Raw genomic sequence first — 18,576 nt, forward strand, 5'->3', positions numbered from 1 at the left:
ACAGGTTGTAGTGGTGTGTTCATTTCACATTTCCTAATTGTTGCTACAAAAAAAACTCTCAGTTATAATATTACTTTTAATTGATGTTTTGTTGCCTTTTTGTTTTATGCTGGATTTTTATACTGCTGCCCTGATTTGTTTTATGTTTGTGTTTTTATTACATTTTTATATTGATTGTGTATTTTTATTGTTTTTATTACGATTGTAAACTGCCTTGTGCTCCATTTTTAACAGTGGAATAGCACTTCATTTAAGGCAAGGTGGGCATGGTCAATTAAAAACATAGAGCACACCTAAAATTTTGCTAGAATGTATTTCACCTCCCACTGTTTTATCTTGTGCAAACTGAGACAATCCTGATGTCCGCTGGAGACTATTCTGTAGAATAGTCAGTGCCATTATTCCACAATTATTTTTGGAGTTTTTTTAGTGTAAATTTTGCAAAGTGTTGCTGTACTTCATATATTCACAGAAATAGAAACAAAAGAAAATGATTTCCTATAGGAAACTTCACTAAAATTGCAAAGTAAATCAGACATATTTAAAGTGACCATCTGAACTACATCAACTGTCTTAATAATGTTGCTTTCTCCCTGCTGAAACAAGATCAACACAGCACATGTCTTCTTTCTATTATTTGGGCTGATTGCAAGCGTTGCCACCACTCACCATATGCTCAGAGGCATATGTTACCAAATTCTTCCAAGATACACAGCAAGTGGATTGGACTGTGAAAGACCAACCCAAATTGTGTTTGCATTTTGACAAATTTGTGGGGCAGTACAATATCTCAGAGAGGAGGTCAGGTCTCCTGCTCCCCTGGTGCATTCACTATAACTGCCCAAATTCCCTGCTTTTAAAAGTTTGAAAGAAATATCAGTGGGCTGTAGGTACGTTCTTAAACCACAAGGTTTTTTGCCTATTAGTGAATTTCTCTGCTTTTTAATCCAGGAGGTAAGAAATGGGATCTCGTGCAAGTTTGCTGAGAATGGATTGATCATTTGCATGCTTATTAAGTTGAGTCGGATTTACTCCCCTGCAATCATGCTTAGGATAGGTGAAACTGACCACAGGGAATGGGGAGGGAAGGGGGAGGGAGAGGAGGAGGGAGGGCAGAGGGGAGGAGGGGGATGGGAGCAGGCAGGAGGGGGAGGGGATGAGAAGGACAGGTTTGATCATTTGCATGTTTATTGAGTTCAGTGGGATTTACTCCCATGCAATCATGCTTAGGATAGGTAAAAGTGACTGGGGGGAGGGAGGGAGGGCTGGAGTGGGCAGGGGAGGAGGAGGAAGGAGGGGAAAGGCAGGTCTGATCATTTGCATGCTTATTGAGTTCAATGGGATTTACTCCTATGCAATCATGGTTAGGATAGGTAAAACTGACCATGTGGAAGGAGGAGGGGGAAGGGGGCGGGGAAGGAGTGGATTGGAGGAGGCAAAGGAAGGGGGAGGGGAGGGCAGGTTTGATCATTTGCATGCTTACAGAGTTCAATGGTATTTACTCCCATGCAAACATGCTTAAGATAGGTAAAAGTGACCATGGGAAGGAGAAAGGGGAGGGGGAGGAGGGAGGGATTGGAAGGAGAGGGGGAAAGGAAGGGGGAAGGAAGGGGCAAAATGGAGGTGATGGGAGGGAGGAGACGGTGAGGACAGGTTTGATCATTTGCATATTTATTGAGTTCAGTGGGATTTATTCCTGTACAATCATGCTTAGGATAGGTAAAACTGACCATAGGGGGGAGGACGGGGAGTGGGAAGGAGGGGATTGGAAGGGGATGGGGGAGGGAAAGGAGGGGTGAAGGAAGGGGGAGGGAAGGGGCAAGAGGGAGGGGATAGGAGGGAGGAGAAGGGAGGGTGGGTTTGATCATTTGCATACTTTTTGAGTTCAGTGGGATTTAGTTTTGTGCAGTCATGTTTGAAAATGGAAATGGACTGCCTTCAAGTTGATTCCGACTTATGGCGACCCTATGAATAGGGTTTTCATGGTAAACATTATTCAGAGGTGGTTTTACCATTGCCTTCCTCTGAGACTGAGAGGCAGTGACTTGCCCAAGGTCACCCAATGAGCTTCATGGCTGTGTGGGGATTTGAACCCTGGTCTCCCAGGTCATAGTCCAACACAGACCTGAGGGAGGGGCAGGGAAGGTAGGAGGAGGGGAGGGGAGGAGATTGGGTGGGTGGGCACTAAGCAGAGGAGAAGCCCCTTTCCTTTCGAAAAGGAAAACATTGTGAACAGTTCATTGCTTTCCAGGGTTTCCCCCACCTTTTTATTCTACAGCAGGCACATGTAGCCTCCCACCCAAATTTAAACCAAAGCTGACCCTGGTGATATCCACACCAGGCTTCTCTCAAAGAATCCTGGGAAGTGTAGTTAGTGAAGGGTGCTGAGACTTGCTAGGAGACCCCTCACAGACCTTCAATCAGAGTGGCTGACTGTTAAACCAGTCTGGCCACTGGAGCTCTCTCAGGGGAATTAGAGTCTCCTCTCGGCAGCCTTCACAAACTAGACTTCCCAGGATTCTCTGAGGGAAGCCATGGCTGTCTCACTTGAAATCAAAGTCTGTTGTGGGTGTGGCACCGATTAGGCAAGCCAAGCAGCTGGGAGTCTGGCTTTTAGAACAGTGACAGTTGGTTCTTACTGAGCATGCCCGACATTATCGTTCAGTTCAATGCAAAATTTCTTAAATTAATTAAAAATCAGCCAGGCATTTTTTGGAAAGAGAGAATTAACAGTCTCATTTCCCAGAGTACTCTGGGAATTGTGACTCTTATGAGGGGAAGAAAGGTCTCCTAACAACCCTTAGCACTGTTCACAAACTACTCTTCCCAGGATTCTTTGGGGAAAGCCATGACTGTTTAACATGGAGAAAATGTCTGGCATGGGTGTGGCCCCTTGATTAGTTTGGCTTTTAGAACACTAACAGTTGCTTCTTACTGAGCATGCCTGCCCTATTATAGACTCCAATGTTAATTTTGTTAATTAATTAAAAATCAGTCAGGCATTTTTTTTAACTTTTAAACTGCAGAAGATGACGGTCAGAGTATGGGCCAAGGTCAATTAGTGTAGTGACGGGCAGAGGGAGGTACAGCGTTGTGAGAAGGACGTGCCAGGTAAGGGGAATGCGGCCCAGACATGTAATGGCTGTGCCTTGTTCCGGTCCTTCTCACACCCGCAGGGTTGTTGGTTGTCCTATCAGCCAACTCTCGGATCTCCAGTTGCTGCTTTTAAATGCCAGATCAGTACAAAATAAATCTTCCCTCGTCCATGATTTTGATTGTGGATGAGGCGGCCGATCTGGCATGCATAACCGAGACCTGGGTGGGTGAGCAGGGAGGATTTAGTATTTCTCAGCTTTGCCCACCAGGGTACCTGGTTCAGCATCATGGTAGATCCGAGGGTCGGGGAGGTGGGGTCGCTGTGGTCTATAAGAGTTCCATCTCACTCATCAAGCACCATGTCCATGCAGTTACTGGCCTGGAGTGTTTGCACCTAGTGTTGGGTCAGAGGGACAGATTGGGAATCTTGTTGGTGTACCTTGCTGCCCAACGGCTTCCCTAACTGAGCTGACGGAAGTGGTCTCGGAGGTGCTGTTGAGATCCCCCAGACTACTGGTACTGGGGGATCTCAACATCCACGCTGAGGCTACTTTATCCAGGGCGGCTCAGGACTTCATGGCTTCCATGACAACCATGGGGCTGTCCCAATATGTCAGCGGCCCAACACATGTGTTGGGGCATACTCTAGATCTCGTCTTTGCAACTGGACATGGGGATGGTGATCTGGATGTGGGGAGTTTTACATCTCTCCCGTTGTCATGGTCAGATCACCTCTTGCTGAAGTTTAGACTTACAGTGGCTTTTCCCCTCTGCAAGGGTGGGGGACCTATTAAAATGGTCCGCCCCCGGAGACTAATGAATCCTGAAGGTTTTCAAAGGGCTCTGGGGGATTTTCCGGCTGATAAGACTGGCGCTCCTGTCGAAGCCCTGGTTGAACTGTGGAATGCAGAGATGACTCGGGCTGTTGATACGATCGCTCCTGTGCGCCCTCTCCTATGTAGAGCTCATACAGCTCCGTGGTATACCCCTGAGCTGAGAGCGATGAAACAGGATAGGAGACGGCTTGAGCGGAAGTGGAGACGAACCCCCGATGGATGCAACCATGCGCTGGTAAGTGTTTCCACTAAGCAGTATTTAGAAGCGGTGAGGGTGGCGAAAAAACAATATTTCGCTGCCACTATTAGGTCATCTCTTTCCCGCCCAGTGGAGCTGTTCAGAGTTGTCCGAGGGTTACTCTATACTAGCCCTCAGGACATGGTAGGGTCATCGATGGTCCGCTGCAATGAGTTCGCTGGACACTTCCAGAATAAGATCTTATGCATCCGCCGGGACTTAGACTTCCAGTTTATAGCAGATTATTCGAATGAGGCGTCCGGAGCGCAGTCTTGTCATGTTTTATTGGATGAGTTTCAGTTGGTTCAGCTCGAGGACGTGGACAAGGTGCTTGGACAGGTACGTGCAACCACATTGGTACTAGATCCTTGCCCCTCTTGGCTAATAAAAGCTAGCAGGGATGGAACATCTGGCTGGGCCAGGGAAGTGATAAATGCCTATTTACGAGAGGGAGTGGTCCCGGGCTGTCTGAAGGAGGCGGCAGTAAGACCACTCCTGAAAAAACCTTCCTTGGACCCGGAAAATTTCAACAGCTACAGACCAGTAGCAAATGTTCCATTCCTGGGCAAGATCTTGGAACAAGTGGTTGCTGGCCAGCTCCAGGCGCTATTGGATGAAACTGATTATCTAGATCCGTTTCAATCGGGGTTTAGGCCCGGTTTCGGCACTGACACAGCCTTGGTCGCCCTGTATGATGACCTATGTCGGGAGAGGGACGGAGGGAGTGTAATTCTGTTGATCCTCCTTGATCTCTCGGCGGCTTTTGATACCATCGACCATGGTATCCTTCTGGAGAGGCTTGGGGAGCTGGGAGGTGGGGGTATTGTTTGGCAGTGGTTCCGCTCCTACTTAGCGGGTTGTCTCCAGAGGGTTGTGCTTGGGGAACATTGCTCGACACCGTGGGCTCTGCAATGTGGAGTCCCGCAGGGTTCGGTTCTGTCTCCCATGCTGTTCAACATCTATATGAAGCCGTTGAGTGCGGTCATCAGGAGCTATGGAGTGCATTGCCACCAGTACGCTGATGACACGCAGCTCTATTTCTCCTTTTCATCCTCTTCAGGTGAGGCTGTCAATGTGCTGAACCATTGCCTGGCTGCGATAATGGACTGGATGAGAGCTAACAAACTGAAGTTCAATCCAGACAAGACTGAGATGCTGCTGGTGAACGGCTTCCCTGATCGGATGGTGGATATACATCCTGTCCTGGATGGGGTTACACTCCCCCTAAAGGACCGGGTTCGCAGTATGGGAGTCTTTTTAGATCCTTCCCTGTCACTTGAGGCCCAAGTGGCATCGGTGGCACGGAATGCTTTCTACCAGCTTCGGCTGGTGGCCCAGCTACGTCCCTATCTGAGCAGGGAGGACCTAACATCAGTCGTACATGCTCTGGTAACCTCGCGACTGGATTACTGCAATGTGTTCTACGTAGGGCTGCCTTTGAAGACAGTTCGGAAGCTACAGCTTGTCCAAAATGCGGCGGCCAGATTAATAACGGGGACCGGGCGGTCGGAACACATAACACCTGTTCTGGCTCGCTTGCACTGGCTGCCAATATGCTTCCGGGCTAGATTCAAAGTGTTGGTTCTAACCTATAAAGCCCTATACGGCGCGGGACCACAATACTTGTCGGAACGCCTCTCCCGATATGAACCTGCCCGTACACTACGCTCTACATCGAAGGCCCTCCTCCGAGTTCCGTCTCATAGGGAGGCTCGGAGGGTGGTGACAAGATCTAGGGCCTTCTCAGTGGTGGCCCCCGAATTGTGGAACAGTCTCCCCGAAGAGGTGCGTATGGCGCCAACATTGTTGTCCTTTTGGCGCCAGGTTAAGACCTTCCTCTTTGCTATGGCGTTTTAATATGTAACTTGTTTTAGTTTTAAATTTTGTTGTAATTGTTTCTGATTTCTTGTTTTTACATATGTTTATGCTGTATTTTATTATGAGATTTTGAGATGTTTTTGTATTTTTATATTTTGTTGTACACCGCCCAGAGAGCTAATGCTAGTCGGGCGGTATAAAAATCTAATAAAATAAATAAATAAATACCGGTACTCTGTGAACATGGCTGATTTTTAATGAATTTCAACAGATTATGAGAACTCTGACAGAAAAAAGTCCAAAAGGGCTCAGCGTTTTTTTTCTCCCTTTTTAGACTTTGAACTCTCTATTCTCTCTGACTGTTTTGTGTATTACCATGAAAATTGAGAAGGCTGTTAAACAAGCGTTTCTGAGTTCAGGACTCTAAGGTTCAGGACTTTTGTAAGGATTTGTTTTGAAATGAGCTTATGGGAAGCATCACAATCGCATGGGGGTATTTTCAATTTAACATTGTGGAATGTGAAAAATCCATGCTGGCTATAGTATACAGCCACTCTCATGGCTGTATAATTTTAGGCGATATTTTTTTAAGAAGTCCAATGAAAGTAGCGTAATGAATACGTTTCCCATATGGACAAGGTCTCAGATCATCTCTGACTCAATGGACAGTCCAATTATAATAGAAGCACAGACAGGTGTGCTTAGAGAAGGATAACATCCCATTCAACTTTGCCAGAGAGGGTTATAAGTAGGTTTATCCCCACATTTGCTTGGCAAATATTCATGTCAAATTTCCATTTTAAAAAAACCACAAATATGTACAGAGCTGCACTCATGCATTAATGTGTACATTTTATTGTTCACCAAAAGAGGTGCCTACTATATGTAACATACCCTCCTCTTTAATGCACTGAAGCGTGTGTGGTCTTTTCCTTCACGGGGTGGAGCAGGAATTGCTCATTCTGCCTTCATCCACTTTACTTATTATGACACTGGAATGGAACCACATTCTGTGGATTGTTTCACTTGACTATTATAATCTAACCCTCTCTGTAACTATCATTTGAGCCATGTCTCCAAATAAAATTCCAGATGAGTTTAGGAAAAAAGCAAGTAAGAGCTGACATGATATAAACGTGTATAAAATTAGGCATGGTGTGGAGAAAGTGGATAGGTCATAACTCTAGTACTCAGGGCCATTCTGTGAAGCTGACTGTTGGAAGATACATGACAGACAAAAGACAGATCTATACACATAGTGCATAGTTAAACAATGACATTCACTCTCACAAGATGTAGTTAAGACCACCAACTTGGTTGGCTTTCAAAGAAGACTAGACAAATTAGCTGCTGCCTCCGACAGAGACAGTTTTTTTCAAGGTGGACTATTCTTTCTTCATTTTGATCCCTCAATAATTTTTAAAAAATCTAACATACTTTTTTTTTTGAAAGAGAGGGAAATGCTTGGGCTCAGGGAGAAAACTGTGTGACATCCTGGCATCTAGGGATGTTGTACAGTCCTCACTGCTGCAATGTTTTAGTGAGATTGCAGTGTTCTTGTGTCTAAAGTTAGTTATACTGAGCGAGCTTCTAAATTATGAGCAATGACTAAGCAATGCCAGCCTCTCTTTTTTTATCTGCTACAAGTTCCTTGTGAAGATTATTTTATCGTCCATTTAAGCTGCCCTTTCCATCCTTTTTTAAAATCAGTTTTTGTTGACAACAGTTATTTGGAATGAAAAACAACCTTGATCAAGCCAAGCTGCACCAGCGCACCATTTTTAATCTGGCATTCACATTTAACAATTCCGTGGCAATTAAGTTGCTGCCCCAATTAAGCATCTTTCACTGTCACTCAAGTAAAAAGTTTCTTGGGAAATTCTTTTAATATACTGTGTCCAAATGAATTAACATGTAATGTAGTAATTCAGATTTATAGCACCTTTCATGTTTTAGATCAGACAAAGAAAAAATCATTGAATGAATTCCTTGGAAAATGAATTGTTGAGACTGAAATAACCAGTGAAAATTAAATGCAGTTTTGCAGCTGTTCACAATGGGAAGGACTTGGGGACGGGGAGAGAAGTAGCCCTCCAGGTTTGAAATCTACTGGGCTCTCCTAATCATAACGAGTCATCAGGTGTTGGCAGTTCTTAGCAACAGGAGTTGTACTATATTGCTGTAAATAGGCTGTATCATATAGCTGCAAACACTTTCGGAGAGAAGGGCAGAAATTACTGGTACCCCTTGCTGCATATCCATTTTTCACCAGACAGTTTGGGAATTCAAGCTCAGTGACCAGTCCAGATCCAGCTGGGGATAGGTTGAGAAGGGCTGAGATAGGGCTGGGGCAGTATTGTCCCTTCTCCACCCAGACCTTGTTCTGTGGTCACTTGATTCTAGGGATAGGGGAGAAATTCAGTTTTGTTCGCATTTTAATGAGAAGTCATCTAATTTGCACTTCTCAAACCAATACCTGAACCAAAACACACCTATCCTTCAAAATGTGCACTACTCAGAATGTTGTGATGCAGTTCTCCAACCAAACATAATGTACAAAAATGCAAATATTAGGGGAAAATGCTTGCAAAAATGTGTATATTAATCAAAACGACATATAAAAATGTGTTTATTAGGAGAAATCCACACTAAAATGCTGTCAAATTTTCATGAGGAGTTTTTAGAAAATTATTTAAAAATCACAAATTGCTGATTGGAAAAATTAGAAACTGAGACAACCAATGTTGATAGATTTATCCAACCCTACTTGGCTCTCACAAATCATGTTTAAGTGGCTGCTTGGGAGCCTGGCGGTACAAAGGAAAGAGGACTGGTGATGAAGAAAGTTGATTGGGCAGTGATTTCTCCTCTCTTCTCTCCCCTTATTTTGTCATTTGGTTCACCTGGGAGCCCAGGTCGGTGGTCAGAGAGAGAAAGATGAACCAGGCCAGCAAAAGTCTTGGATGAGGCAAGTGACAGCACAGGAGGTAGGACAGTGAGAGAAGGGGGGACTGCCCAAACTAATCCACTGTCTTCCCTGACTACGTTTGCCTCTTGTTAAAGCAAGTTAAGAACAAAAGCCCTGAAGGACTTCACAAAAGTTCCACCTAGACCTGCATTCTGTTTGCAACAGCAGCCAACCAGATACCACTGGAAGTTTACAATTGTCCCCTGATTTCCGTCCCTAACATCTGGCTTTCAGAGTTACTATTATTAGCATTAGTAACAGTATTAACAGTGCTTTCTTTTCTTTTCTTTTCTTTTCTTTGTAAAAAAATGAGGTGCCGGTACTCACATCTTGATAAAAGTGCCGTGGGTGCCAATAAAAAATGGTTGCCATGGGCAGCAAAAAAGAGGGGCCAGTACCATCACAAAACAGCACTGCCTAATAACAACAACAACAACAACAGCCCACCCTTCACCCTGAGGTCCCAGGGCAGTTCACAACAATTTAACATACATCCTTAAAAACAATGAAAAACAACTTGTTAAATGGCTTTTGGACTAAGAGGTCCCATTTTTGTTGTTGTTATATGCCTTCAAGTCAGTTACAACTTATGGCGACCCTATGAATCAGTGACCTCCAAGAGCATCTGTCATGAACCACCCTGTTCAGATCTTGTAAGCTTCTTGATAATCTTCTTGCTAGTCTTCTTGATAAACCTATCCTACACACAGAGAGAGTGAGAGATCTGTCAATATATAACATGCAAATATATGTGACCAAATAACCAGACACTTATATAAGAGGAAAGTAATTTCAATGGAGAACCTGCGTGTGTGGGGGGGGTGCTTATCCTTTTCTATACCAGCTGCTTTTCTGCCTCCAGTCCTCCCCTCAAGCCCCTTTTCTCCAGTGGGGTATGGTTTTAAAGCTATGGATGAGCTGTCTGCACTGTAGATTAGCAGTTGAAAGGAGATTTCTGTACCAGTAATGTTATTTTTACAGACTACCCTACCAAACAAACTCTTAAGATCCACACAGCTAATCCCTATCCATGCCTTTCAAATGTCATACTTTCTAAGAATCAGTCTGCACGTTTATTTGTTTTATGCATACATTTATATTTTTGTGTGTTATAAGAAATTCTGCCCCACTCTTCTATTGTTTATTCACCACTCACGGCAGCACACCATTAAAATCAACAGTAAAATACAATAATGTTCTAAAATACAGTCTAAAAAATAGAGACAATAGATCCAATAAAAACATTTAAAAACGTATCAATACTTTAAAAAGTGATCAACATCACCTTAATGGTTGATAGTAAGCCACATTTATGCTGAACAGTTCTTTCCCCCTAGTAATTGTTGTTAGGATTGCAGCTAAATTAAAAGTAGTGGAGCTTGAAAAATGGAAATAGACTGCCTTCAAGTCGATCCCGACTTATGGCGACCCTATGAATAGGGTTTTCATGGTAAGCGGTATTCAGAGGTGGTTTACCATTGTCTTACACTGAGACTGAGAGGCAGTGACTGACCCAAGGTCACCCAGTGAGCTTCATGACTGTGTGGGGATTTGAATCCTGGTCTCCCAGGTTGTAGTTCAACACTCTTAACGTTCACAACATTGTGATGCAAATGTATTAATTTAACATGAAGCAGAATCCATGTTAGGTATGATTTTAATTCTTATTAAGAGACTACAGCAGCAGTATCCCAGCTCTCCTATCTTTTTTAGAAAGTTAAAAATCAGGTACAGTGCCTTACCTCTCAAAGGAGCTCATCCCAAAGCCTCAGAGGAAAAGTGTGGTGAAATTTAAAAATGTGCCATCTCTATGAGATGTAGGGATTCAACATCATAAAGACAATGAAGAAAAGTGGGGTAGACTTTACCCAAAACAAGATACATGTGGGATGTCCTACACATTGAAGAACACATGAGATCCCCATATTTTTAAATACATTTTTTTATTTGGAAAAAAATGTGACATCACAAAATATGAATACAAAACATCAGGTACTTCTTAAGAAATTATAAACTACAAAACACACTGAACTTTAGAGACAATTGAGATCAATAAATACATTTATATAATCATGAGAGCCAGTGTGGTGTAGTGGTTAAGGTGTTGGACTGCGACCTGGGAGACCAAAGTTCGAATCTCCACACAGCCATGAAGCTCACTGGGTGGCCTTGGGCCAGTCACTGCCTCTCAGCCTCAGAGGAAGGCAATGGTAAACCCGCTCTGAATAATGCTTACCATGAAAACCCTATTCATAGGGTCACCATAAGTCGGAATCAACTTGAAGGCAGTCCATCAACATCATCATAGTATAATCACAGCTCTAAATAAGATCAAAGAGTCTCAAAGATCCATAAATAAGTAATTAAAGACTGCCATCCTTTCAAAAAGTTTATGTTCATCTTAGACTGTCTACTAAAATTAGCGTCTGCATTATCAGAACTTCCTTAACATTTGAAAGCCGTCATTGCAGGTTGTTTAGAATCTTTGCAAAGGCTAGCTATAGAAATTTTGGGCACCATAAGGAGAGTGGCTAAAAGCTTCCTAAATGGAGTTGAACTATCAAAGCAATTTAGGAACAACAAGGCAGAATCAAGATCATAACCTTGCTGTGTATACTGACAACTTTCTTTCAAAACACTAAATTACATTGTGTTCCCAGTATAAGTAATAGTATGTTTCAACTTGTTGGTTAGAGATTTGTTTTAACCAAACTAGCAGAATACACAGGACTGGCCTTAGACGTTTTGCTGCCTAAGGCAAAGGACAAAATAGCATTGTGTTCCTCCCCTCAACCCCTGATTCCTTCCACGTACAGAAGCTAATAGTTAGATGTTAGTTTAATACTGGGAGGTCACGTACCTACTTTACAGAGAACAGTCCTCTGTTTGAAGTACTGCCTGATCCAAGTCCCATTTAATGATAAAGAACCATAAGAAGGAAGACCTAGAGGTTACCCATCAACATTTGGCACTGGATGACAGACTGAGCTGGCATGTAGGTCACCTGGTCACAGCCCTCTCCACTATGATGGAGCTGTATTTAAATTACAGTAATTACTTCTAAATTTGCATTATATGTATAAATTAGCATATGCAAATCTATATCCTCTTTTGTCTTCCTTTTTTCAGTGATACATTTTCTTTTCTCTTTTGGTGGTGTGTCAGTGGCCATCTTAACACTGAACCAACATGCAAGTATCAAAATATATTTCCAGTCTGTACCAGATTTGAGAAAAAGGGTCTGTCTCTTGCAGTGTGCCGAATTCTTTAACCAAGTCTTCTGAAACACAATCCCTTACTCTATATAGACCTTTGGCCTTTCTCCAGATGTAAATTGTGTAAAGCAGTTCTTTGCAACAAATTCAGGGTGGTTGTCCAGCAGAGTCACTGGAGACCAATCCAAGGCAATATGTTTTTGTCTGGTGAGTAGCATGCTTATAATTTAAATATGAGAATTGGCCACCTCTGATAAAATATATGAAAAAATCCATACAGGACTATCTAACAGGTAATCCTGAAAAATGTGTTCTATTTAACTCCATTGGCTTCTTAATTGTTTAGCCAAGTAAACACATGCCATAAGTGGGCAGCTCCAAAATAACTTTCCAAACTCAGAAAAAAAGGCCCCTGCAGGATAGAATGTCTTTAGCCAAGGCTTCTGCTGGGATCAGGAAAAGTTCTGAACAAAGGCCTAACACTATCTCAACATTCTCGACAGTGCAGTCCAATAGATATGTATGTCCTGTTTGGTAAGTGCATGTAGGCTTGCAACCTAAATACACTGGTAGCCTCTGAAACAAGAAGTGTGTAAGATGAAAAAAATCCATACACAATATTGAAATTCTTGCTCACCAGGAAAAACCTATTCAAACTGGTCCCTAGTCATCAGCACCTTCAAGAAAGTGTAATTAGGTTTGTAAAAAGCAGTAAGGTTGATGGAGATATAACCCCCCAAGTGTTTACAGGACTTGTTAGGCTAGCTAAATGGGAATGTGTTCTTCACCTGAAGAGATGGATGAAGGTTATATTTATCATTTCTGACTTTTGCAGATTAATTTTGCACCCTGAAACCAAACATTGAACTTCTCTGTGATCTCAGGTTAAAGACCTAAAATTTCCAGAAATTTTGAAGCTATGGAAAACTGCATGAAAATGGAAAATTGGGGTTCAGTTCAGAAGGACTATGAAGGGAGAGAGACAGGTTGTTTCCACCTGCCTTGCCCCACCCTCCAGCCCTGGAAGCCTTCCAAAGGGAGCTGCCTTCAGGAAAAAGGCTATGAGGGGAGAGAGACTCTGTGTGTCATCAGGGGAGGGCTATTTCCACCTGCCTTGCCGTACCCTCCAGCCCTGGAAGCCTTCAAAAGAGAGCTGCCTTCAGGAGAATGACTGTGAAGAGAGAGAGAGACACTGTTTGTTGTTGGGGGGGGGTTGTTTCCACCTGCCTTGCCCCACCCTCCAGCCCTGGAAGCCTTCAAACGCAGCTTCTTTCAGAAGAGTTTCTGGCCCTTTGGGTCGAGCTATGGGAGTCGGGGGAATGGAAGAGATTTTTGTATCAGTTTGGGGGTTAGTTTTTAAATATTTTTGCTTTGGCTTTGTTGTTGAGCTTTATGCTCATTTATACTTTGATGTATATATATTGTTTTCTTAATGTTGTAGCGATTATACTTTTTATTATGTGTTGTTATGCTACAGCACTTGGACTGTTTGTGTGAACCGCTTTGAGCACATGTGTATTTGTGGAAAATGCAGTATATAAATAAATTTAATAACAACAATCATAACAACAATAATGATAACAATAATATTGGGGGAAGGGGGGAATTGCGAGTACGTACAATACCTATTTTCATGTCATATCTTACCACTTTGAATATAAACTGCATCATGTATAACTAAGGACAAAAATTGCATCATTTGGTATATTTATGAAATTTAAAGTAAACTGCTTTATTAGTTTTATTCAATAATTACAAAAATACTTTGTATTAGATGTGGAGTTGTAAGCTGCGACACCCAAAATTCCTAAGCATAACTTACTTTAATATAGTAGGGAAAAGCATAGGAAAAAAAGACATAAAAATAGAAATCAACTTTGTAAATGAGTTTTATTATCTGGTTGTTGTTTTTAAAAAATGCCAGTCTCCTCTCTTTACTATCAGCCTTATCTAAAAGAAGAAACAATATAAAAGCCTGGAAAATGTGTTACAGGTATACACACAAAAGGAATGATTCCACTTTCAAACTACTTCCAATTCTTTGAAGGAAAAAACTGGTGTCAGCCCCCAGCCTAACTGCCAGCAAATCTGTGTTAAACGTTATAGCAACATTGAACTCTTCAGAAGTGTATCATCATCACACACAGTAAATGTAAAAATAAGAGAACACAAAACCCATATATCATATAATTTATACAATAAATAATATATCCTCAAAGATACTACTCTTTCAAATGTCAATCTTTAATCAAAATCAGTCTCTGAATACCTTTTTTATTTCCTTGGACTTCAGAGAACTAAAGGTTTGCCTGGATTGAAACAAGCTTCTTGATTCTTTCCCATTTTCACTTGTTTCTTGATTTAGTGTGTATATTTCCAACCCAAAATCAATTTCGTTTGGATGCTGTCTTGTTGAGCCTTGGTGGACAGTCCAGTGTTCCATTCAGATGCCTGTGGGCCACACACACGAAGTGCTCTGTTCCATTGTTCTTTTTCCTCATCGCCTCTGCCTACTTGTTGTTGTACAGAGAAAGCAGATATACCAGAATGGTTCTGTGAAGAGAAAGTTCTGTCATCTCTTACACTACATCATCAGAAGAGCTGGCCTTGACAGGCAGGCCTGCTCTTTGCAGCCACCTAAGGTTGCTTAGAGCATGCCTGATAGCGGAAGCTCTTTTGATGCTGCAGGTGTAGGAGACAATGGAACTTTTCATTCCATGGTAACTCAATTTTAGAATTATTATGTAACCATTCTAAATGACAGGCAGAAATCCACACACACACACACACACACGAGACAATAATTTTGATCTGATTATTATATACTTGCTGTTAAGCATTTGATCTGTTCCATTTCCCTTTGCTTGTTGTAGATGAACAACTTGCAGATTAAAGCAAAATAGCTTATGAGGGTTGGGGTGAGTATATTGGGGCATGTGAGAGAAAGAAAGCAGCCAACTGAGGCATGCAGTGCTTCTCTATGCCAGAACCTAATTGAGTTATAGGAAATAGTTTTGGGGAATGAGAACAATACTTTAATGCGTGTTTTCCATTTTCAGGAGGTACTTATGATTACTGTAGTTATTAAAACCTGCTTGCTTGGTTAGATAAGAAGAGACAGACTGTTGATGAAGCTGCTGCTGCTATTGTTCTGCTTGCTATAATGCAAAGATTATCAGATGATAAATAATGTGTGTGATTTTTCTCTCCCTTGTAGTTGCACGCTGCTGTGACCAGGATCCAAGTACAAAGACCTGGTTTCAATTACACATTTGCCCATATCTGCATCCTAAATAATGACAAGTCTTGCATAGTGGATGACATTGTGCATGTCCTGAAGGAACTAAAGGCTGCTCGCTTGTCTAATCAAACTAATTTTGCTATCACATATCCAATCACGCACTTAAAGGATGGCAGGGAAGTATACAATGGGCACCAGCTTGGCGGTGTCACTGTGCACAGCAAAGACCGAGTGAAGTCTGCTGAAGCTGTTCAGCTCACATACTATTTGCAGGCAATCAATTCCCTAAATGACATGGTGGCGGAAAAATGGGAATCCAACTTTTGCGACACTGTGGAACTGTTCCAGAAATCCAACCAGAATGTCACAATGTATCCCTTAACTTCATCTTCACTTCAAGAAGACTTTCAGAAGACAAGTAGGGTGTCAGAGCGCTACCTGACTACGAGCCTGGTTCTTGTGGTAACCTTGGCCATGCTGTGCTGTTCCATGCAAGATTGTGTCCGCAGCAAACCCTGGCTTGGCCTCCTTGGATTGTTAACTGTGAGTTTGGCCACTCTCACTGCAGCTGGAATCATTAACCTGACTGGGGGGAAATACAATTCTACCTTCCTGGGAATTCCCTTCATCGTTTTAGGTAATTATCTCTTATTCTGTTACTGCTATGGGGATATTTGAATTTATGTTTTATCTGCCTAAAGTGTTGCTCTGATCAAGTCAACTGAGAGGAAGGCCAAACAGAGGGCAATGTGGGGTCATAGGCCAGTCTTCTCTAACCTGATGCTCTCCAGGTGTTTTGGACTAACACTTCCATGAGCCCCAGCCAGCTCTGTGTTGGCTGGGGCTGATGGGAGTTGTATTCCAAAACAGCTGGAGAGCACCAGGTTGGAGAATGATGGCCTAGGACATTTGGATGGGCCACAACATCTTTAATAATTAGTCATAATGCAAAATTGTGGGGATTGACTTACGTTTGCTCTGAAGCCAGTACTCAGAATGGCTCTCACTCAGCTGTTTCTACTTAGTGCCATACTACATACTGAACATCAGTCTCCATGACACACTTTTAATACTTACAATCTTTATTATGCAGCCACAAGAGTGGCTATATACTACAGCCATCATGGATTTTTCACATTCCGCAGTATTAAATTGAAAATACCTCCCATGCCATACTGATGCTTCCCATAAGCTCATTTGAAAACAAAACCTTACAAAACTTATAGTCCTGAACTCAGAAAGCTTGCTTAACAACCCTATCATAATGATACACAAAGCAGTCAAAGAGAATTGAGAGTTCAAAAGAAAGAGGAGAAAAACAGACCCGTTTTGGACTTTTTTCTGTCAGAGTTCTCCTAATTTGTTGACATTAATTAAAAATCTGCCATGTTCACAGAGTACCTGTAATACTATTACCGACCTTGCTCCATACTCTGACCTTCATCTTCTACAGTTTAAAAGTTTAAAAAATGCCTGGCTGAGTTTTAATTAATTTAATAAATTTTGCATTGAACTCAATGATAATGTCAGGCATGCTCAGTAAAAACCAACTGTCAGTGTTCTAAAAGCCAGACTCCCAGCTGCCTGGCTTAGCTAATCAGGGGGTCACACCCATGCCAGTACATTATTTCACTTTAGACAGTCATAGCTTTCCCCAAAGAATCCTGGGAAGTCTAGTTTGTGAAGGGTGCTGAGAGGAGACTCCTATTCCCCTGACAGAGCTCCAGTGGCCAGAGTGGTTTAACAGTCAGCCGCACTGATTGAAGCTCTGTGAGGAAACAGGACCTCTTCTAGCAACTCGCAGAATCCTTCACTAACTACATTTTCCAGGATTTTAGGGAGAAGCCATGACTGTCTAAAGTGGAATAAAGGTCTGGTGCAGATGTAGCCAAGGACAGCTTTAAATTTGGGTGGTAGACTACATGTGTCTGCTGTTGAATAAAAAGGTGGGGGAAACCATGACAAACAACGATACCACTCACAATGTTTTCGTTTTGGAGAGGAAAGGGGCTTCCCCTCTGCCCAGTGTCCACCAACCCAATCTCCTCCACTCTACTCCCCCTCCCCAGGTCAGTTTCATCTATCCTAAGCACAAGAGTAAATCCCACTGAACTAAATAAGCATGCAAATGATAAAACCTGCCCTCCCCTCCTCCCTCCTATCACCCCCTTTTACCCCTTCCCTCCCCCTTCCTTTGCCCCTCCTTCCCTATCCCCTGCCAATCCCATCCTCCCTCCTTGTCCTCCTTCCCCTCACCTCTCACCCGCCTCCTCCTCCCATGGCCAGTTTCACCTATCTTAAGCATGATTGCACAGGAGTAAATCCCACTGAACTCAATAAGCATGCAAATGATTAGACCTGCCTTTCCCCTTCTTCCCCTCTCCTGTCCCTTCATCTTCCCTTCTTCCTCCCTTCTTCCTTCTTCCTCCTCCCCTGCCCACTTCAGCCCTCCCCCCTCCCCTCCCCTCATGGTCAGTTTCATCTGTCCTAAGTATGATTGCAGGGAAGTAAATACCATTGAACTCAATAAGTATGCAAATGATGGATCCATTCTCAGCAAACTTGCACAAGGTCCCATTTCTTACCCCCCCCCGATTAAAAAGCGGAGAAATTCACTAATAGGCAAAAAACCTTGCAGTTTGAGAACATACCTATAGCCAACAGATATTTCTATCAAACTTTAAAAAGCAGGGAAATTGGGCAGCTATAGTGAATGCACCAGGGGAGCAGGAGACCTGACCACCTTTCTGAGATACTGTACTGCCCTACAAATTTGTCAAAATGCAAACACAATTTGGGTTGGTCTTTCACAGTCCAATCCACTTTCTGTGTAGCTTTTAAGAATTTGGTAACATGTGCCTCTGAGCATATGGTGAGTGGTGGCAACACCTTCAGTCAGCCCAAATAACCGAAACAAAACATGTGCTGTGCTGATCTTGTTTTAGGAGAGAGGAAGCAGCAATATTAAAACAGTTGATATCATTCAGTCACTTTAAATATCTTTGATTTACTTTGCAAGTTTAGTTTCCTATATTAAATCATTTTCTTTTGCTTCTGTTACTGTGAATATGTGAAGTACAGCAATACTTTGCAACACTAAAAATACTCGAAAAACAATTGTGGAACAATGGCATTGACTATTCTGCAGAATAGTCTCCAGTGGA

General features: G+C 42.6%; 1 protein-coding gene across 2 annotated transcripts in view; it reads left to right on the plus strand.

Annotated features, from left to right (window-relative positions):
- PTCHD1 (patched domain containing 1) overlaps window positions 1-18,576 on the plus strand; it is a 93,414-nt gene that overhangs the window by 28,575 nt on the left and 46,263 nt on the right. For both annotated transcript variants that reach the window (XM_061627304.1, XM_061627303.1), the window contains exon 2: window positions 15,389-16,049. In XM_061627304.1, coding sequence (XP_061483288.1) covers window positions 15,389-16,049 — 661 coding nt within the window. The remainder of the gene's footprint in view (window positions 1-15,388; window positions 16,050-18,576) is intronic.

This window comes from Rhineura floridana, chromosome 5 (genome assembly GCF_030035675.1).
Source record: "Rhineura floridana isolate rRhiFlo1 chromosome 5, rRhiFlo1.hap2, whole genome shotgun sequence".
In the NCBI taxonomy this organism is placed as follows: Eukaryota; Metazoa; Chordata; class Lepidosauria; order Squamata; family Rhineuridae; genus Rhineura; species Rhineura floridana.